Here is a 22,413-nt window from a genome sequence, read left to right as displayed (position 1 = left end):
CAACAAATTGAAAACTTTAGTAGATCCCGTAGCTGACATGAAGAGTTTAAGATACTCAACATTGATTCCATGCACATCTCGGCATTCCCAAGAGTTCACTGCTACCTCCACTCATCTAATGATACTCAGCACATGTGAGACCTTGGTACAGGGTTTACCACAGGATATTATGTTTTAAAAACCTACAAGAATATTCATTCAGTAACAAACATGCTTCTGCCTGTGCACCTTTTCCAATTGATAAAAATACTCAGAACTGATGACAACAGATAGTTTCTTTCAGATTTAGTAGGGAATCTATGTTTCTGAACTTTGCAAAAAATTATTTAAAAGCATTATATATAGTCTTCGCAACTGTACCCTGTTGAAATGCCTCATTGTATGTAATTCCTGCTAGATTCCCCAGATTTACACATTTAAACTTTAGAAACTGACTGTGCTCAGTGGATGAACAAATACTGCCTTGAAAAGGCCTACCCAAACCAGAATTTTCTGGAAATGCATTAAGATAGATTCCCATTGAATTGAAAAACTGTACGTGGACAAGCAGCTAACCTCAGCTGCGATGAGGTCTCTGTTTCCAAATGCAGCTTTGTGCACTATTGGATCTTAATCCCTCACATCTCAGTGGAAACTCATTTCAAAAACAACACGTGGATTTTCTGACATTAAACATTTGGGGCATCCGGAATTAAACACAAATAAGCGGTCCTCGTTCTCCGGGCGCTGTGCAGCCTTGCAAACCAGCACCCTGGGATGTCAGCGGGGGCGCCGGCAGTGATGCCCGAGGCACGGCTCACCGTCAGAGGCATAATTTCCCTCAGGAGAACCGCGCTGTACGGCTGTTCGAAGACACCCAGCGTTTCAAACATCCAGGCGCCGAGCGCCGCTGGGGGCCGAGCCCTGAGGGCGCCGAGCTCTGAGGGGGCCGAGCTCTGAAGGGGCCGAGCTCTGAGGGCGCCGAGCGCCGCTGGGGGCCGAGCCTGAGGGGGCCGAGCCCTGAGGGCGCCGAGCTCTGAGGGGGCCGAGCCTGAGGGGGCCGAGCTCTGAAGGGGCCGAGCTCTGAGGGGGCCGAGCTCTGAAGGGGCCGAGCCTGAGGGGGCCGAGCTCTGAAGGGGCCGAGCCTGAGGGGGCCGAGCTCTGAAGGGGCCGAGCTCTGAGGGGGCCGAGCTCTGAGGGGCCGAGCCTGAGGGGGCCGGCCCGGCCCCCGCCCGCCGCCCGCCAATGGCGCGCGCCGCAGCCCGGGCGATGCCGTCACCCCGCGCGGCGCGGCCGCGGATTGGCTGCGGCGCCGGCAATCGTCACATGGGCAGAGATCAGCCCAGCGCCGGAGCCGCCGCACGGGCTCGCACCAGCCCGGCCCACCGCGCCGCCCTGCCCTGCCCTGCCCTGCCCTGCCCTGCGGAGCCACGGCCGATGGCGGCGGGCGCCGAGAAGATGCTGAACCTCATGGAGGTCGGCGGGTCCCTGCTGGAACGGGTGGCCGTCGGCAACCCCCTCTCCCTGGTGCTGGCCGCCTCCGCCTTCGCGCTCAGCCTCGGCTACCTGTTCCAGCTCGGCTACCGGCGACACCTCGGCTCCGAACAGAAGGTGAGCGCGGCGGGCGGCGGCCGCAGCGGGGACGGTGCCCGCGGGCTGGGGGAGCCGGGCGGCCTCTGCAGCCTCTGGACAGCCCTCGGGAGCGGCCCCGGGACAGCCCTGGGGAGGGCGGGGGAAGCGGCGCTGAAAGCCCGGCGTGGGGAAGCGGGTCCGGCGGGCGGGCGGCGTTCCCAGCAGCCGCGCCGTGGGGCAGCCGGCCCGCTTGGCCCTCACCGGGCTGCTCGGTACCGCGGGGGGCAGAGGCACTCGCGGCTGGCGGAGCCCTGGGGCGTTCCCGGTGCTGTTTCATCGATGGAGCTTAGGAGAAGGTGCCCGCTAATGTACGAAACACAGTGCTAATGTATGAAAGTGCTTTTGAGGGGCTGTTTAGCAAGTCCTCCAGCACTGTTTCGTTTCTGGCTGCTTTCTCTTCAGTTGCAGTATCTTTGTGCTTCACATTCGGAGGGAGCGTAGGAAGAATCGTAATCATATGAACTTTATTTTAACCTTTGCTGCTTTTAAATATAACTCTATCTAAACAACTGAATAATTTTTGAAAGTTGGCTTTTTCACAAAAGAGTTTAAACAAACATATATAAAACTTTCTCTGTGGTTAGTTTTTATGTAAATGGACATGATTTTATAAGTTTTGGGCACTGGCACATGTACTTTGAGCACCAAGCCTGGCAGAGTTCGAGAAGCTTTGGACAGCTCTGTCACGGACATGCTATCACGGACGTGCTGTCACCCTTGTGGGTGGTCCCGTGCAGGGCCAGGAGTTGGACTTCAATCCTTGTGGTTCCCTTCTAGCTCAGGATATCCTGTTAGTTCATGAGTCTGTGATAATCTCTGAGGAAAATTCAGTGTTTATTTTTCTCTTTCTTCTACAGAACTACCCACCTTTTATTTCATCAGGCATCCCTTTCCTTGGTCATGCAATTGCATTTGGAAAGAGTCCCATTGAGTTTTTGGAAAATGCTTATGACAAGGTACGTTTTCCCGCATGATTGGCTGAGCATATACAAACGTAGTTTTGTGTATCTATTAAGTTCTCTGTCTGGGGCCTGTTGAAAATCAATTTATTCTCATTTACCATCTCAAATATAGAATGGAGTGTGCACATTTGCTCTGTGATCTTCAGATCTCTTTATGTAGCAGTAGTGTTTTCTGAGCTCTCATGATTCATGTCACAAATATGCTTGTACATTTGGGTAATACTCATAGCTGAATCACAAGTTAATTAAAAAGTCATTTGCATGAAATTATTTCTTACTGTAATTGGTAACCTTTATTCATATTCTTTACCAATCTGTGACCAGGTTGGAATGTAGCTGACCACCTCTGTGGGCCTCTCTGATGTTAAAAGAGCTGGTGTATAAAACCTCGGTAGTTTTTATACTGTAACAGCCCAGAAGGAATTAACTAAATCAGTAGAGCCTTAATTTCAATTAAAATAAATTTATCAAGCTGTTTCACATTGTCTAAAACTGGAGTTATAAGCTTAAACCTTAGCTTGGTTAGCTTAGAGAAAATCGAATCTGGTGCATGAAGGTCTGCTACAGATGACTTTTAAACTTAAAAATCATATTTACCTCTAATTATCTATGCATAACTCCATAAATCCATAATTTTTTGAGACAGTGTTTGTAGATTACTAGGGTCAATATATGCTGCAATATCTCTGCTATTTTTTTTTTGGTGTGACTGATCTTTTATTAATGTTTTCTAAAATAAATGGTTTTAAAATGTGCATGCTCGTACGTGTTCATTATAACATTAGATATCACTAGTGTGTACATAGAGAACGAATTTAAATGTGGTTTAAAATAGATTTATCTTTATTAAATGTCTAGATACTTCTTAGAAGTAGAAAAATTCATTTATGAAAGATTATACGGGATAGGGATTTAATGATTTTTGTTCTTATTTCAAATCACTTGGTTTTTTGTTTATTCTCTCTCTTAGTACGGACCTGTGTTCAGTTTCACTATGGTTGGCAAGACATTCACGTACCTGCTGGGCAGTGATGCTGCTGCGCTGCTGTTCAACAGCAAGAACGAGGACCTGAACGCGGAGGACGTGTACTCGCGCCTCACCACGCCCGTCTTCGGCAGGGGCGTCGCCTACGACGTCCCCAACGCGGTTTGTATTTTCAGGGCCATCACTAGGAAAGCAGGGCAGCTTCAGTGCTGTGTAGGCAGCCCTGAGCTCCTGGCTCTGTGTGCTGGGGTTGTGTTTGTATGATCTGTATATATTGCAATAGGTAAGCAGTCTCGTGGATAATCTGGAATGTTCAGGTTGCTTTGTTTACCACCTGGCTGTTTGTTTTTGACACCACCTAATCTCACCATAGAGGAAAAACTAGTCAGTCACCTTTTTCTTCCCATGCAGCATGCCACTGCCTGCAGCTCACTTTTTCATTCCAAGCAACTTCAGGTCTTTCTTCTGAGAAAGCCCTAAGAGTGGGGACTTTATATTTATGCCATGCCAAATCTAGACATGGGAGTAATAATTTAACAGTTTGAACCACAAGCTTTGTTTTGCTCAGACAGAAATCATTGTGTATGTTTGCAGAATACAGTCTGCATGGGAGCACGGGGGCTGTGTCACATGGCATTGTATCTGAGCTAAGCATTGGCTGCTTTCTTGTTTGTGAGGATGGCCTGTCATGTCAGACTCAAAGTGCAGAAGCCAACTTTTCTGTGGCCCCACTGGCACTCTGTTCAGTGCATGTTGTATAGCAGAGTAATTGGGTGGAAGAAACAGCACTGTGATATCCCTTATTTTTGGATCTTCAGTTCTGGCCTCATTTTGTTAGTGTGAATGCCAGTCACTTGACTAGTTTCTGTGACCATCAATTTATTTTCCTCCTTAGCATATCTCTTAATTCATCCCTGCCTACATGCTGTGATTGTTGCCCTGTTAATGATGTGGCTTAGGGGCAGTAATCACTACTCTCTGTGCTTCCACGCTGGCATTTTGCCACGATCCACAGAATAAGCATGTTGGCCATACCCTGTTCTTTTGGAAATCTCATACACAGCTAACTACCTGCAACTTGCTACTTTCTAAGTAGGTAAAGGAGAACTTGGTTGTCTCCTCCTTTGTCAGAAGTACTAAATTGTGGATAGCAGTCTGGGGGAGAATTGGTTGGTTGGGTGGTAGGTTCTTTGCCACTTGATGGATTTGCATAGCTCCTCATCCCTATGAGAGCCAGCAGGACTGCAGCCTGGACAACAAGTAGGAGACAATTTCTTGTGTCCTAGGAGATCTCTTCCATGAGTGGGGTCATTCTAACAGACTTGTCTCTACCAGTTCACATAGTCAGAGGTCTTCCTCAAAAAGTCAGGGATGGAGTTATGAATCACTTTTGCAGCTGCTGGAGTGTGGAGGATGCACGATTCTCTGCAGTGCATCTCGTGTTCTTCTCTGGTATATACTTGTTTCAGAAGAGTATCTGTGAATCAGGCTGCAAACTTGGCCGGATTTTCACTGTGTTGTGCTTGTTTTGTGAATTCTGACTGTCATGGGATGTCTTCTTGAAACTAAAAGGTCATGGTTTGTCCTTAATTCTGTGAAAGTTTACCCACTTGTTACAGATGGTTTGACTTCTGCTTTCATGCTCTTCGTTTGTGGATGGATTTGAATGCCTGTCTTCATGCAAGAGCTAGTTCTTTGATGTGATCTAATCTCATCCATCAGTTTTATAGAATTTCCTGTAAGCTCCTTGGAAATGGGCATTTCTCTACCACCATGTACTTCAGGCACCTAGGGATGATTAAGGCCTACCTCATTGCCCCACCATATACAGCTTTTTGTTGCTTTTTTCTGAAATTAGGTATTTTTCTACAGTCACCCTAGGTTTTCTTTTTCCCTAGAGTGCGCTTGAGTTTTGCTTTAGTCAAGAGATGAACCATATTACTCAGTAAGCCTTGGGTATCTGTGGATATGTCTGCTTAATTCATACCTTTGATACCACAAGGACTTCTTTCCTATTATCTATGCAGATTCAAGTTCCTCAGAAAAATCCTTTTTTCTCCAAAAATTACTCTTTTTCCACAGTGAAGAGATGCAGGGAATTTGCTATTGACCTTTAAATGATCTCTGACTCTGATTATCTCTAGTTTCCTTTTATGAAGCTAGAGAGGTAGCACAGCCAGTTGTGGCCAAATGCATTCTGCTAGAGGTAAGCTGGGGTTTTTTGCACAGTGTCACCACCACGATTTCATTTCAGACATCTAATAGGAAGGCATTTAGAGAGCCATGGAAAATTTCATTGCCATTCAATAATTGATGGATCATCCTGAAGTTTCTTTTGGGATCCCCTGTTCTCTGCTTAAGCTGGTAACTATCTGTTAATTCTGTGACTTTCAGTCATGTGTTTGGAAGAACCATCCTTTATTCTTTAAAATTAGTAACTTGCTTACTTACCAGTGATTCTGGTAATTGTTAATATCCATAGTCAATGCATCAACTCATATTCAGTCTCCCTCTTTTCCCTCCAAGCCTCTTGCAGATAGTTTTTTGTTGAGAGGAGCTGAAATTGCAGAGGATGTGTTCACTCCTTTGGGTATTCCTGTCTCCATCAAGCTGGAGAGTGGCTGGCATGCTGCAAGGGAAAATGTGCTTGTCTCTTTGCTCTGTGGCATTTGTGCCCTCTGACAGACTGCTGGGCTCCTCACTGCATTCTCAAAACAGAAGCTTCTGGGAAGTAGTTTTTCTCTTAATGCCTTTTGTTCTGTATCATACATGCAGAGCCCTTGGTGGGAAGACAGTTTTTGGTGTAGTACTCACGGTACAGTGCAGATGCCTCATTCATAATTAGGGCATAAAAATCAAATTAATAATTTTCTGAGTCAATGTCTTCTCAATGACATTGAATGGTTCTCATGTAACAAAGGGTTTTTCACTGGTAGGTTTGTTAGCTGTGAATCTATACATATAAGAAGAGGTGAGAAGGGTGTGAAACTCACCATTTTCCTAGGAAGCAGTTTGCCTCCTGCCTGTCTGACTTCCTGGGCAGTGAGATCAGAGGGCTCTGTAAAAGAAAGGGTCATCTCTAGTTCAGGGACCTTCTGCCTGAGAGAACACAGGAGAGGGAGAGAAGGTGAGGAGGCCACATATCAGGGGACACAGGCTAAATCCAGACTTTGCAAAGATGGGGCTGGTTATATTTGTGATTATATATCTCAAGGGCATTTCATAGTTCAACTTTGCATGCATTTTGTATCTTCAGGGAGAAAGCTTAATTAAGATGCTAAAATAATTTTTTTGTTTGGCTACTGCAAAAGAGAGAACTTCTTTTGCAGTAAGGAAAGAATAGCTTCTTTGAGCTATTACTTTACTTGAATGTTTCTGAACTATTGCTTCAAAGACAAAGAAGTGAAAAAGAGGATTACCTATTAGTAAAAACTGAGTATCTGCTGTTACCCTGGAGTCCTAATCATAATCCCTATTTACTTTTGGATGTTCTTATAGTAGAAATTCTAATAAGTTTTAATCACATTAATAAGATGGTCCTTGTACTGATTGCTTATTCTGTCTTGGTTCTTTTAGGTATTTTTGGAACAGAAGAAGATGCTCAAAACTGGGCTAAACATTGCCCAGTTTAGACAGCATGTATCTGTGATTGAAGAAGAAACAAAGGAGTATTTCAAAGCATGGGGAGAAAGTGGAGAGAAAAGTAAGCAGGATCAAATGCATTTTTCCTCCAGTTTTCTGGGATGTACTTAAGGCCAATGCAGCATTATTTTTGTAAAAGATGTACTGCAATATAAAAGAAATTAAATATTACATAGGTAAAAGGATACTGAATATCAGAAGAAAGAAAATACAGATTTTTAAAAATCAAATGTAAGACTATTGGAGAATAAAGCTGCTCAGAAAATCACTGAAAGGGATGAAGGACTATGTTAGTTTTGCTTTCCTAGTCAGCTCACAGTGCACCCGTTTTGCTCATTTTGGATGGTATCAGTCAGCTCAGTGTAACCACTTCCTAGTCCCTGGGAAGAGCTTCAGCTCTGACTTCCTAGAGAGCCTGTGCTGAAGATCTTGGCTCTGGGAGTTTCTGCAGTGAAAAACTGCATCTTGGAAGCTCATATGGTTACGTTAGTGACTGAAATGAAATTGTTATTTTCCCTCACTCCCAACTTGCCCTTCATCATCATTGCAAGCTCACAGTTGCATAACAGTGTCAAATATTCTTTAAACATACATACTTATATTTAAATGCATAACAATTATATAATAATGTCACATTTTAATATATTGAATTATTTTGAATGTATATGATTCATATGTAAACGTAGTTCATAATATGGTAATATATAAATTGATATTTAAGTGTCTAAGGACTACTATATAAAAATAATTCGGTGGGCAGCAAAATTAACTGGTTTCCTATGGATTTGGATTTCAAGGTTAAATCTTTCTATGACTTCACCTATATTTATTAAGGATTGAGCTTGTGATGCATGGCTTGCTTTGGAAGAATTACTAACTCTGCTAGAAAAAATTCTAGAAAGACATACCTTAGAAAAAAGGTATCCATGATCTAACTAAAGAGTTGTTCAAAGAGACATCTGATCAGCAACATTTCAGTCATGTTTTCCAAACCTTTCCTCAGACCTGTTTGAAGCCCTTTCAGAACTGATCATTTTGACAGCAAGCCATTGCTTACATGGGAAGGAGATCCGAGGCTTGCTGGACGAGAAGGTGGCTCAGCTGTACGCCGACCTGGATGGGGGTTTCACTCACGCTGCCTGGCTGCTGCCAGGCTGGCTGCCTCTGCCGAGCTTCAGGTACCCGCACTGACAGAGCGAGCAACTTAAGCATTTTATCTAAACATCATTGTTTGGATTGCCCCCCCTCCCCACCACTTCTTCTTTGTAAGCTATTCTAGACATCCCAGTAAATGCTCATAAGCATTTTGTGTTACGTTGTGTAAAGTTGCTAATGGAAGTGTTTTGAATCGCAGACGACGAGATCGCGCACACAGAGAAATAAAGAATATTTTCTACAAGGTTATCCAGAAACGTCGGAAGTCTGAGAAAAAGGAGGATGACATGCTCCAAACTCTACTTGATGCTTCATACAAGTAAGCCAAGAGTTTAAAGACTTATTTGAAGACTAACTTTGAGCTCTTTAGTTAGAACTATCTACCACAACCCAAGAAACACTGCCACTTGTTCTGAATTGGTTTTGTTGCATGCAGTTTGTCCTAGTTGTATTATTAAAAACAGGTTTAAAACTTCAGTTGTCAATGGTTATTCAGATTTCCGAGATTTTCACTGATGGTTGTGAGATGGTGACTGAGGTCGCTTCCTTTCTCTTTGCTGGCTGTTGAGGAATGATTTTCTTCAAGGCTCCTAAAGAGTCTCTCTCCCTCTGTTCTCCCTTCTCCTTCCCCTTAGATCTTTCTCCTCTTTGTTTAGGGTAGGCAATAAAATAGTAGGAGTAAGGAGTACGTTAGAAGGAATTGTAACTGCTGCTGTATAGATAGCAATGCTCAATAGTGAAGTGTGACCAGATGAAGCTGCAGCGCGGTTCCTTCTCTGCAGGGACGGGCGCGCGCTGACGGACGATGAAATCGCGGGGATGCTGATCGGGCTGCTGCTGGCAGGGCAGCACACCTCCTCCACCACCAGCGCCTGGCTCGGCTTCTTCCTCGCCAGGGACAAAGCCCTGCAGGAGCAGTGCTATGCAGAACAGAAAGCTGTGTGTGGGGAGGACTTGCCACCCTTAACTTATGATCAGGTCTGTATGTTACATAAGTCCTAGGGGTATTTTCATACTTTTAGATGCTTCTTTTAAAAAAATTAAAAGCTCATTGGACCTGAAATACAGTAACATGCTTTTGGGTTAAAATCATAATTGGCACAGTCATTCTCTGATAATGCTGTTTGCCAGTACATTTCTTCTTCTCTTCCTGTCCAAGTAAATTTTCAGCTTGATACTGTTTTTTTAATCAGTGTTCATTAGGGAAATTGTCATTCCTATGTTTATTTAATAAATGACAGTTCTGTAGAAGATCCTCATATTTTCACAGAGGAAAGAAATGCAATGTTTCAGAACAATGCAGTGTTCTTTAATTAGGCAACAGAAAATACTTAAAAGACAAATCACTAAGACAGTAGTTGTATTTAATTGCACTGGTCAGTGATTTTTTCCTTCTTAATTGAATCAAATGGAAAAGAAATAATCAGTGTAGCTAATGAAGTACATGTAAATACAAACTACTTACTCTTCACTATTTTATGTTTTTAAATGGTATAAAATAGCATTTTGTTTGTGTTGAATAAACTTGGCTAAATTTTGGTACATCATTTTCTCTCTATTTTCAGCTCAAAGATCTCAGTTTGTTGGATCGCTGTCTAAAAGAAACTTTAAGGCTTAGACCTCCTATAATGACCATGATGAGAATGGCCAGAACTCCTCAGGTGAGGACACTTTGGAGCTAATTTCACTGCAGCAGCACAGGCTAGGTCTCAGCTGGCAGAAGGAAACAGAAGTGAGCTGTGTTTGTTGGCAGGGAGGAAAGCTGATGGCATTCTGGGGTTTTGTCAGCGGTAGCATAGCCAATGTCGAGTTAGGAAAGCAATTAATACCTTGAACTTGGTATTTTTTTACCTTCATGTGGAATTGTGTCCAGTTTCAGACCCCTGCAGCCCCCAGCAAGCAAAAGACTGATGAAGTGAAACAAGCAGAGGGGCCACCTGGCTGAGAGGGGCTGCAGCACTGGTGGTGAGAGGCTGAGGGAACAGGGATTGTTCCACCTGGAGAAGAGCAGCTCTGGGATCCAGCAACAGCCATGTGCTATTTTCTTTCAGCAAAACCAGTAGTTCTGTAGTTACCAGTCTTATTTGAGCTTAGTTTGGTGCCACCATTTTCTTGTTTGCCAGGTACTTTTAACTGGTGTAATAGAAAAATTTGGCTTGCTTTTAATACAAGCTAGGTAAATCTGAAAGAAAACTGGCTGTTTGTACAAGTACGGTACCATGTCAAAAATTCAAATTTTTTTTAACCATGTCCCTTCGATGTCAAAGGCTTTCAATGAATTTTAATTTCATTCTTTCCTTTTTTTTTAAAAAAAAACCTCCTGTAGAACTGTGAGCCTTACTAAAACAGCTGGAAGGTTCCTGCAACTCCTTGAGCACTGTGTCCTGTTCAAGTATGAGAGGAAGTGTTGGGTTGCAGTAATTTTAAATGCAGTTGGCCAAAAACTCTTGAAATTTAAAGCGTCATGATATAACACTTCAGGTAACATTTTAAAAAGAAAAATGAAGACCTTTTGTCATGTGGGGTCTTGTCTCTTCTCTTGTAGACTATTGCTGGATACAATATTCCCCCTGGCCATCAAGTGTGTGTATCTCCCACTGTTAATCACAGACTCAGAGACTCCTGGAATGATGCTCTGGACTTCAAGCCTGACAGATACCTCCAAGATAACCCAGCAGCTGGAGAGAAGTTTACATACATTCCATTTGGTGCTGGTGAGTAAGAGAATGCAGCACCTTGTGTGAGGTTGTGCTGAGGTGGCTCACACCAACTATCTCCTACAGCACCTCTCCACGCTGCAGCATCTGAGGATAGATTTGGTTTTTTTCCTGTTTTTGCCTGAAAGTTTTCTTACTCTGAAGGTGCTATTAAAAGAAAAAAGTTAATGGTTCTGCATTAGTCATAGCTGTATATGTCTCTCACAGCTATGGTATGTCTCTCACAGGTATCAAAACACCTTCAGGTTAGCATGAGTGATGCTTGACTCACATCTTTTCAAGTCAAGGACAAACCTGGTAACACAAGTTCAGTTGAAGGCAGAGAAAAAGTCTGCAGAGTCCCAACTTTCAGAACAGTTTGCAAATACTGCTGTGATGGAGTTAGAGCTGATCTCATTTCTGTGTTGCAAATGCCTCTTTCCTGATACATAAATTAATGCTGCCTGGTGGGGACAGAACAGCACAATCTCATTCCACCTTACTCATCTGCTTTATGCAGTGACAACTTGGAAAAATAAGACTTGGGTGGAATTATAGAATGGGGTATGTGAAATAATCAGAGCCTCAGATTGTTGAGAAAGGGGCAACTACTGTCTGCATAAAACTTCTGAAGTTTTCTGATTGTCAAAGGTGATCCAATGAAATATTCTAATGGCATTTCATGGCTCTCTTTTTAGGCCGTCATCGCTGCATTGGAGAAAACTTTGCTTATGTTCAAATTAAGACTATTTGGTCTACTTTGCTTCGTTTGTATGAATTTGATCTCATCAATGGTTATTTTCCAACTATAAATTACACAACAATGATACACACACCTAACAACCCTGTTATCAGATACAAGAGGCGGTCACTGTAAATTCTGGCGCTAAAACCTTACTTTTTAAAGTCGTGTGAACTAACAGACTTCTGAATAAAATTGTGACAGGATAAGTGGCAGATGGAAGCTGATGAATCTACTGTTAGGAAAGCAACAGTAGCAAAACTTCTGCAATTGTAGTTTTGCATCTGTTTTGTTCGCCCACACTGTTTACTGCTGCTGTGGATAATTGCTTGTTCTACAATTTTCTCATTGCATTTTTAAAGCAAAAGTGTCTTTTCTATTGATGTAACACTTTTAAGGTGCATGCCAGATCCTCCTAATGAAGAAAAAAGTAATTTCTACAACTGGAACTCCTTCCTTTTGAAAAATAATTGAAGATTACTTTCCCCAGACAACCAAGGGGCAAGGCTGCCTACCTTGCCTCTGTACCCAATTTCAGCAAACCCATCTGGGAACAAGGCACCACAGGGGCCTCTACTTGGTGCTGCCCTTCCTTTGGCATTTATGATCCTGTTCCAAGTGAATGATGGTCTTGGCTGATTTAAGAAAACATAACTGTGCAGCTAAGTAGTAGGCAGAGTTCAAAGTGTTCACAGGTAAGTCATTTCAAGAATGAGCCATTTAACTGTCTAACTTGAAGTAATTGTAAAATGCTTATGTTCAGAAAGAAACAAGTAATTCTCTAAAAAAATTGAAAGTGGTGATCTCTGGAAGCTTGATGTCAAGTGGAAGAGTAACAATATGAAGATATGAACAACATGAATTTTGTAAATAACATGTTTGTGTGTAAAAAGGTGAAATAGCTGAATGTTGTCTGGGTTTGTAATGACTCATGCAGGATTGCTAAATGGTGTTTGGTTCAAGAATGCTTATGATAAATGGTAATGAGCTCTGGCTCATGAGAATTTTGAATTAAATTTGTAAACAAACCTCTTGGAGAAGTTTTCCATGCTCATTTCTGTACTTCTTTTTGAAAAGGTTTCATCAGTAAATTTGTAACTCTCTCTTGGAGTGGGCAGCGCCCCCTTCAGCAGTGCTCCATGTAACCAGGGTTTTGTCTTGTCCTTCCTGGTCTAAATTCAGTGTAACTGTTCTAAAACCTGGTGTTTGTATCAGTCATGGCCGGTGAGAGAGCACAGGTTCTTCCCTCCCAGCCCTGTGAGATGTGACCAGGGTCTGCAGAAGCCAGGCTTGTCCCTGTCTCTGAGAGCAGAACTTTGGACTCTGTAGAAAGTCTAGCTGCAGTCACTACAAGCTGGAGGAACTCAGGCAGGAGTAACCTCTTCCATGTGAATAAGGGAGCGGTTCTCAACACACTTAGAAGCATGAAGTCATGTTTATTTCAGTACTTTGACAAAATACCCATAAAATTCAAAACTTCTACCATTACAAAAATAGGTCTCTACAAGTGATATTCTGTCAGCACTGCCAGTAGCAAATATTACGAGAGTCAATGTAACTTCAGTAGCCTTGCCAGAAAAAGTGCAAGTAAACTTTGCTGAATGTAGCTCAATGTAATTAATACACAAGTTTCATCTTTGCACCCTTTTGATAAATACACACTTTATAAGTTAATCATTTAAATTAGCATTCCACAAATATACATGTAATTTAATGGTTGGGGGAGTTTGTTTTGGGTTTGGGGAGATTTCTGGGGGGTGGGTTTGTTTGGGGATTTTTTTTGTTCAGATTTTTTTTTCCCATGAACACAAAGTGCCTACATCCATAAATCCCAGTCTCTGTGGGTGTGCCAGGATGGAACTGTATACAATCGTATAGCTGTGTTCATATTGGTCCCACAATGTACACATTATACAAAAGCACAGAAAGAGCACAGATTTACAGAAGGCAATCTGTTAGCATCACTGCCAGTGATGGAGATGTTGAAGGGTATTATTATCTTCTTATACCCATGTGCAACTGAGTGTATGAAGTTGAACCTGTAAGAGAAAAAAAAGTCATCAGGATTACTTGGAACAAATACATGCACTCATTCAGCTGAATAAGCTTGAAAGATTTTACATGGGAAATCATAGAATAGGGACTTTTATAGATCAACTCTTTTAAGAACAACATTTTCCCAAATGATGGAGAAGACAAACACAAGAACTTCAAAACTCAAGTTTGATAAATTTCATCCCATTGTTCTGACAATTTTGTTGATGTATTCCTCTTTCAGTACAAAAATTGTCATCTTCTATGGGACAAATTGACTGTAACTTCTGTAATCAAAGTGGTAGGAGAAAAAATTCTTCTTCCACATTCCCAATTTTCTGGGTACATTTTTCTCTATATAACTGAAACTCTTAGCAAGATGCCAACTGAATCCTTGCTGTGCATTTATTAGAGACCAGGGAAGTCAAGTGTTACCAATAATCTCAAAATCTATACTGAAAACATGCTCGTATTGCTTTTCAAAGAATTTTACAGTCTTCTTTTAGGTGAGCTTTTTGCTAGAGCTCAGAAATGCCTCTTGTTCAAGGCTGGCAATTGAAATGGAAGCTGTTGTGTATCTCGGAGAGCCAGCACGCGTGGGGCAGCGGGCCCAGAGGTGCGGGCAGGGTGCCCGAGCCCCACCTGACTGCACGCTGCCGAGCCGCTTCTGCAGCGCCTCCAGGCGGTGGATGTAATCCGTCAGGGCCCTTTCGGGGTCGTAGTTCTGCAGCTGGGGACAGGCGAAGGACACTGGGTTTAAATCAGCATGCATCCCCTGCAGCCTGGGGGCACAACAACACACACCGTTTCAATAAGGGATACATTGAGTCAAAATATCAGCAACACAGCAAAATACTGTAGGCAGGGATACCTTATGGCCTGCATATCCATGTAGCAGCCAGCACATCAAACTCATTTAACCTCCCTGCCACTACTGCCCAAGCCAGAGAAACCATTCCTTTGTTTCTGGACTTTTCTTTCTACTGCACAGGATTTGTTGCTGCATTTTTTGGAGACAAAGACTGACCAGCAAATTCCTACTGAGATTGCAGCAGAATCCATGGTAGATTGAAATTTAGTTTTCTATTAAGAAGCTTGTGTCAACAAGGACACAGCCATCTTTGCATGCCTCTTGTCATTACTCTCTGTAAAAGTCAAGAGTGGCTAAAATAGATTAAAGGTTTTTACCATGTAAACTGTTATGGTTATGAAAAACAAAGACAATAACAAATATTGAGGTGGTTTACATGAAAATGAAACCCAAAAATGGCTAGAGTTTGATACTCAGTGAAGATCTGAACTCACAACTTCATATAAGCTCATCAAAGTATGATGGCACTCATAAAAATGCTGCCGTTGATGAAAAATACCCGGTTTAACTGGCAGGGGTGTGTGAGCTTTGGCCTCAATCATGTGATGAGTAATCACACACTGAATGCTGGAGACATAATTTTTGACATATTCTTACAAAAAATTAAGACCTTGCAGCATCAAAGGTTACAAACCTTAGCAGTAAACACTGAGGCTTCCAGTTATATAAACAGTGCCTGAAAGTGAATAATATTAAAAGAACCCCAATATATGTTCAAAGTATAGAGGAGATCTAGGAGATTCCATGCCTGACCTGGATCTAGAAGAATGCCTCTGTTCTCCATAAAGATCCATGCCAGCAGAAAATGAATCAGGCCGTAATTCATTACCTAGAAATACAAAATATACAGAATATTAGAAATACAAAAAGCAGTGTCTTGAAAAATAAAAAAGTAAGACCTTTTGCACTGGGAATCTCAGCTATGAGTTTTCTGTTTGCATGTCACAAAAATGACATTTAACACGTGTAGGCCACTTTCAGACTCCCTCAAGCAAAAGCAGAGATGAAATCCTGGCCTCACTGACGTCAATGAGAAAACTCTCACAGACTGAGCAAAGATTTTAGTGCAGATCTAAACAGACAGTAAATAAGAAAGAAGCTTCTGTTCTCCTTAGACTCCTACGAAAAGCAAACAGAAAACTGCTATTTCAAAAGAATGACAAGCTTTTGTTCTAAGGACCCTGTGGTGCAGATCTCCTATGAAAACTCCAATGACTCAGCTAAAACTGCTTTCATGAACATGCTCCATAGGGAAACCTTCCGTATTTTTTTAAATAGGTTAATCCAAACAATTAACAAAGAAAGAGGGAACAGTCCCCATTCATTCCTCATGAGGATAAACACAAATTAAAACCCATCTCCATTAAGCAGTGGTGTGACTTGTGAATAGAACTTTTTTAGTCATTACTGGACAGTGACTTACCTGTGTTCTGGCTAAAGACATCCCTATTGATAGTCAGAACTCCAGAACCTGTAACTCTGTGCCATCGACGAACCAGGAACTTCATTCTGCATTTCAAATTTAAAAAAAAACAAAAAACAAACCACTTCAGGAGAAAGGAAATAGTCTGATAAAAGTAATCTGCTTCTTGTATTCTAGAAAGTATAAGAAGTTCTTGTAATTTCCATCAAGCAAAATTAACAGATGGGCATCTAAAACCTGAGTATCAAGTACAAAACATCCTTTTGCATATCCCTAAGAAAGACCATCTTTCATCCAAACCTGTTTTCAGTTCCACCTGTACAATTCCAGAGGTGCTGTATAGGTCCAAGTGGACACTAAATGGCTTAAACACCGAAGCTACAGTACACCAGTATTTTAAAATCATACTAAATATACTTTTTTGTTCTGTTGCAGTCCCAAAACTGCAACTGCAGAGCACTATGAGTAAAATTCTCACAACAGGTATGTGAACACTTGAATTTATACGATACACGAGGCTCAGAACAACAGCAAACAGAAGTGCCTGGGGGTTCAGACCTTTGTGAAGAAGGTTTGTTAGCCACACAGCAGTACTATGCAGTAATAAACTTTATTTTTTCTTCCTCACCAATTCCTGCTCATCCTTAGTGTTGTGAAATTCAAAGGACTGCCTAGATTAAGAAAATTAATTCCTAAATCTATATTACACTTACATACAAGACTTCAATCTTTACAGGAAATTTAGTTGCAGAGAAAAACCTTTGTAAATAAGTGCAATCCTTAGAATTGTAATAATGTTTTTTAATAATATGACTTCACCCAGTACACTCTGTCTGTAATTATCAGATACTGAGCCCTTTTCAACTACAATCAGACTGCTTATTCCTATTGCAGAATTTACCTACACTCTGCTCACCCTGTCATCCTGAAAGTATCTACTATATTCATGACTACCAAAAATATGCCATTTAAACAGGATGGAATATGAAAATTTCTAGATTTAATTGGAGAGCTAGAAAAGTATCTGTTAAACAGCACAGTCGTATCTATTTGAAATGTAACTTCCTGCAGGTTACCTTGAAATTGCAATGGACACTCTGACTGCAGAGCGAAATCGTGTGAAACCCTTTGAATGCTGTGTGATGATTTCAAGGTCTGTGTAGGAAGGCTGTCCCCCCATCCGTGCTATGAGGGCCAGTGTGGCTTCTTCACACTCCTGGAATCCTCCAAGTAACAGCAGCAAATATTTTTTCTGATATATGAGAGCCTTCCGAAAGCTCTCTGCTCGTAGGTATTTGCCATAAATCCTCTGCAACAAGAGAAAAAGACAAAAAGCTCCATAAGCTCCAAGAATCACAACAGTTCCAAGACCTTTGACATTGTTACTTCTACAGCATTTCTGGGATTATTCATTTCATTGCAGTACCATGGAGAAGACTGTCCTGCTGCTCACACTTGTTGAATGCAACTTCATATATTGAGGATCACTAAACAGCAAGAAATAGAGCCCACACAAAAGGACAACATAGGTGTTTACATGTCATTCTTGGAGAGAAAAAAATAATAGTCAGATACCTGAATATGAAAATTTTAAAACTGAATTAGTATCTTTTGACTCAGAATAAAGCAGAGTGAACACAATGAAAAATAAGCCCAAATCAAAATCTTTAAAGCACTTGTAGTTAGTATGTGGGGGAAAAAAATCTTACCCTTAGAACAGCATTTTCAGTATCTGATCCCAGTTCTCTGAGGAAAGCCTCACTCCTGAGCTCTGCTCTCAGCCTGGAGAGTTCTGCATCAGCTTGTTTCAAAGATTTCTGCAGCGACAGCCTTTCTCTGTTCCAAATCTCCTTCTCAGAAGCAACAAGAGTATCAATATTAACTCCAACATCTGATGAGTGCCTAGAAGACTGAAGACAAAGGAAACTGAAGTTGAATGACATAATTTGGAGAAGCTTAGGCCATGTCATTCTAGTCATTGGTTTGGTGGAGAGATCATAAAATTAATGAGAAAAACTATTCAGTGCTTGGATCTGAGGCCACCCTTGCACTCTGACACCTCAAAAACAGTGACTTTAGGAGCCCAATCAATGTCCCAGTAAAATACAGCTTCTCTAAAAAAAAAGTCCCTTCAACTGGATCATACTAGCTTCTTGATTTTGAAGACTATCTGGATCTATCTGGATCTGCTCACGGTGATGAGATAGAAAAAGAAAGGCACAAAGCGTTTAAAATAAAGGAGTAGTTAACAAAAAGAAGCTGGGTAAAATCACAAAGTTTTACACTCAACAGAGTTGAGGCATACTGACCACTGAACAAGAATAACTCACATCAATTTACTCTGTAGAGGGAAGCTAAGAAAGACAGATAACTTGATCACTCTCAACTGGGTGACCAGGACAAGAAATTAGGCTTTTTTATGTCTATATACATAACTCATTAGATCAGCACCACCAAGGACATACATAGTCTGCAGAAGGCTGTCTGTGCTGGTATCTTCTCAGTTCTTCCTCCAGTTTCATAACAGCATTCCTCAAATTATTCTTCTCTTCACTCAGTCTGCTGACAAAGCCTGTCAGCTCAGCATTTTGCCTGAGCAGCCTCTCAGTCAGAGAGCTGGATGGAGTCCCTGGCGGCAGAACCATCTTCAGCTACGAGGAATAAAGAAAACCAAACTCAACTTCTATGAGATCCAAATTGCCAGCTTGAAAATAACTGGCTTACAGTGAAAAACGTTTCTAGATAATGATAATAGCTTTGTATCAACTTCATATAAAAAATTTCATTGTACATGTAAACTACAAATCATGGTGTCCATACTCACTGTATACATGACAACAGAGTATTTTCATACAAGTTCAATTTTTCCAGCTATAACAATTTGCAAAGTTTTCTACCATGTTTATGTTTATCTAACCTAGAGGAAAAGAAAAGCCTCAAAGCTTTTTTCAAGTTACATTGAAAATCCTTGCTTAAAATACAGGACCAAATCCAGCTCACTTAAAAATCAAACATTGCCAAATTCTTTGCAACAGATTACCTCACTTCAGTTTTTTTTACAGAAGTGCATGCTACTCAATCTTCAGTGGCCTTTCATTTGGTAAATATAGGCAGTTTAAGTAAATGTGTTGTGTCAACACAATACAGGAAATACTAGATGTTGACTTTAATATCAGGAAGTACTAAGAAAAGTTTCCTCAGTTATAGGATTACTACTGAAAAGAAAATATCTTAAAGAAAAAGCCATGAGATGCAGACATTTAAAATGAAACTGGAAAAGTTCTGATTTGAAAGTTGAAAAATCACTTTTAAAGTATTAAAATTTGAAAAAAAAAAAAAAGGAACGGGGTTTTTACACTTTACAAACTCCAGTCAGAACACTTGCTGGAATTTTCCCCTATAAAGACCTGAATAAGTACAAGCTTACAAACTCCCTGCAGTTCTTCACAGCTCTTCATCCTAACTCTCCCATCAAAGTTACAGCACTGACTCTCACCTCTTCCAGACTGGGCAATCCAGGCAGTATTTTCAGTTCTGAAATAACTTCTTCAATAGCATTTTGTACTGAAACGAAGTCCTGATCATCTGCTGTTTCAAACTGCAATCTGAAACAAAAGGGGTTTCAACAGCAGATCAGCTGTGACACCACGAGTCAGACTCAAAGGACTTTCCATGGACTCCTATGCACTGGATCTATAGTAAGTCACTTCAGCAGTACTGGAGACAGGGCAACATTTTCCAGACTGCTAAGTGACTCTAAATAAAATTGTCTTGATTTAAAAAATAAGTATATAGAACAGTTTCCACTCATTTGTAGACAGGGATATTCTACATGAAGCACATTTTAAATAGTGGTTCTGCCTCCCACAAATCTGTTGAATCTGTGTTATCAAAGTCCTAGGGTATTTTCCAGATATACTGCATTCTGCAAATGTTTCAGAAGGAATGCTTAATATTAAATGACCATCACAGCAAAACAAAAACAGATTCAAACCTCCCACGGACCTGGTACCATGATATTTTTTAATCTTATGGAGACAGTAACCCTCCAAAAATAAGTATCAAGATCAGTTTCACTTGACCATAATAATTTTTTCCCCAAGAAGGATGATGCAGAACAATAATCCCTATATTCATTCCCTGATACATGATGAATTATTTAATTACTATTTAAAATTCATCTACCTATACCATACCCAAATAAACCTTATCACTTTTCAGAGGAAAAAAGACTATTTTGCTGTGCCTTAGAAAGGACTCTATTAAAACATACAGGATTTACAGCAGCACTTGATACTCTGTGATCCTGTCTTACATCAGTATATCTCAAGTGACAGCATACACAATAAAACTGTATATGTATTGTACACAATAAAACTAACAACCCCAAACTCAGTTAAATCCTGCAGTCTGTGAATTAGGATTCAAACCCAATATATTAGCTTGCTGGCTGCTATTTACTAAACCAAATTGCTGAAAACTGGTCTAACCTTCTAGCAGCTTTCCGAGCCAACTGCTTCAGCTTTGGAGATGCATTTTGCAGCTTTTGTCTGACTTTTTCCAGAATTTCAGTAGCAGCAGAGAGATCTCCCGTCAGTGTGCGGTAAGTCAATTCATTCGTCTCAGCTCCTTCCATTTTTTGCTGGAGAACCCAATTTCTTGTTCTGTCATTGGGTGTATCCCAGGTAGTCTGGAAAGAAACATGTATTTTAAATATATATCCATAGAATGTATGTGATCCAGTGCTGTAAAATGAAAACATATGATTTTGAAACATACTCAGAAACTGAACAACAGATAATTCTGACAGAGAAATTTAGTGTGACTACAACACTGCTGTAATGTAGCACTAAACTATCATTCATGAAAGGTCTAGTGTCTTTCTGTACTAAGAACTAGCAATCATGGAGGTAGAGTGTGAATCCAGTGAAAAAAACTCAGCAGGATGTCACAAAGCCTTTCTGTTTCTTCCATCAGCAGCTCCTTTACCAGCTGTGCAAGGAATCTGGGAAACTGGGCCTATGTGTTTTGGTAACAAATTTATAGTCATAATAATAGGGGCTGAAAGAGACCACCATGGTCATGGAGGTCAGTCCAGTCCCAGGCAAGCACACCACTGATGCTACCACGAGCACTGAAGAGGTGCTCCTAGGTACCAGCCTCCCAACACTGCCATGGAAGAACTGCTAACCCTCACAAAGAAACCTGAGCTTGTGGGTCTGCCTTTGGCTGTTTCCTCTACAGGACAGTACCAAATAAGAAAGTCAGAGTGCTTCAAACGTCACAGGAAACAGCAGGAGATTCGTTGTTTGAAATTCCAGGCAAGTCCTGGAAAGCAGATCAGACTATCTCCTAATGAGGAAGGGGAAAAACCCCAACAGCTGCTGCTAACCTGATCCAAGAGAAGACTCTGCTGACCACAGTGCTGGCAGCTCCCTGTGTGCCCAAGAACAAGGTGCACAAAATGAGCATGGCAGGAAGGCTGCTGCTGTCACAGTTACCAATACACTCAACAGCCTGCCTCTAGATGTGGGTAATTTCCAATGCTGCAGAAGAGAAAAACCAGTAGCCAAAGTAGATGAAAAGAAAAATTTCCTTCTTGGCTCCACATGCAAGTAACTGGTAAAACAAATGATGACAGGATGGGCAAAAACATGGTGAACAAAGAGGCAAGCAAGTCTCCTGTCAGTCTTCTCTGTGACTACCCACAAATCACTCACCAGCAACACTTACCTCTTACAAGCAAGTTTCTAAAAGTAATTTAAAAAGAATTTTAAAACTCACCTAACTTTTTTATGACAGTGAAAAACTTAGAGGCAACAGAGACAGCACTTTCACTCAACTAAAAATTAGGATAATTCTTAAATTGATTTTTTACTTTGATTTCTTTCTTCTATTTTGTTTGCTAACACATATTCCTACATATGCTTGTTTGATTGCTTACTCATTTCTTTACTGAAGCTGTTGGAAGATCCCTTATGGTGTTTCAAAGATCCCTTGCAGTGATTAAGGGCAGTGACCTGGGGCATTCCTGAGTAGGAACAGCTCATTCCTGCAACTGGTTGCAAGGAACATTCTCCTGTACTGAGACACAAAGTGTATGTATAGACCCAGATGCATTCTCCAGCTCATGCTCCTCCTTACACACTTCTATGCTCCTCCTTATATACTCCTATAACTTCACTCTCAGGAGGAAGCATGTGAATAGTTTTAGGAAGCAAACTGGGATGCTTTCCCTTTTCCATTCTCTGGTGCCCATGTTCTGTAATCTGCAGGCTATTTCACAGATTGA

At 41.3% G+C, this 22,413-nt stretch overlaps 2 protein-coding genes across 2 annotated transcripts in view; one reads left to right on the top strand and one right to left on the bottom strand.

The window, feature by feature from the left end:
- The first annotated feature begins 1,393 nt into the window (after nt 1–1,393).
- On the top strand, nt 1,394–12,814 carry LOC131560142 (lanosterol 14-alpha demethylase). The gene is made up of 10 exons (XM_058808810.1): nt 1,394–1,590; nt 2,469–2,567; nt 3,544–3,720; nt 7,135–7,261; nt 8,204–8,378; nt 8,555–8,674; nt 9,138–9,333; nt 9,921–10,016; nt 10,901–11,069; nt 11,750–12,814. The coding sequence occupies exons 1-10, from the start codon at nt 1,417–1,419 to the stop codon at nt 11,926–11,928; spliced, it is 1,512 nt and encodes a 503-aa protein (XP_058664793.1). The 5' UTR covers nt 1,394–1,416; the 3' UTR covers nt 11,929–12,814.
- A 395-nt stretch (nt 12,815–13,209) lies between these two features.
- Nucleotides 13,210–22,413, bottom strand: part of AKAP9 (A-kinase anchoring protein 9) — a 105,514-nt gene continuing 96,310 nt past the window's right edge. The window contains exons 43-51 of the mRNA XM_058808715.1: nt 20,612–20,811; nt 19,618–19,726; nt 18,587–18,772; nt 17,831–18,031; nt 17,198–17,430; nt 16,122–16,207; nt 15,452–15,527; nt 14,470–14,609; nt 13,210–13,832 (exon numbers count right to left, since the gene is read on the bottom strand). Coding sequence (XP_058664698.1) covers nt 13,789–13,832; nt 14,470–14,609; nt 15,452–15,527; nt 16,122–16,207; nt 17,198–17,430; nt 17,831–18,031; nt 18,587–18,772; nt 19,618–19,726; nt 20,612–20,811 — 1,275 coding nt within the window. The 3' untranslated portion in view covers nt 13,210–13,788. The remainder of the gene's footprint in view (nt 13,833–14,469; nt 14,610–15,451; nt 15,528–16,121; nt 16,208–17,197; nt 17,431–17,830; nt 18,032–18,586; nt 18,773–19,617; nt 19,727–20,611; nt 20,812–22,413) is intronic.

The sequence above is a fragment of the Ammospiza caudacuta genome, chromosome 1 (genome assembly GCF_027887145.1).
Source record: "Ammospiza caudacuta isolate bAmmCau1 chromosome 1, bAmmCau1.pri, whole genome shotgun sequence".
In the NCBI taxonomy this organism is placed as follows: domain Eukaryota; kingdom Metazoa; phylum Chordata; class Aves; order Passeriformes; family Passerellidae; genus Ammospiza; species Ammospiza caudacuta.
This window is presented reverse-complemented; position numbering and strand designations above follow the sequence as displayed.

Bases quoted from the DNA above. Each gene is read 5' to 3' on its own strand.
- LOC131560142 (XM_058808810.1), top strand. From the start codon at position 1,417: ATGGCGGCGGGCGCCGAGAAGATGCTGAACCTCATGGAGGTCGGCGGG. The intron at 1,591-2,468 runs GTGAGCGCGGCG...TTTCTTCTACAG, and splicing joins ACCTCGGCTCCGAACAGAAG to AACTACCCACCTTTTATTTC. The intron at 2,568-3,543 runs GTACGTTTTCCC...TCTCTCTCTTAG, and splicing joins TGGAAAATGCTTATGACAAG to TACGGACCTGTGTTCAGTTT.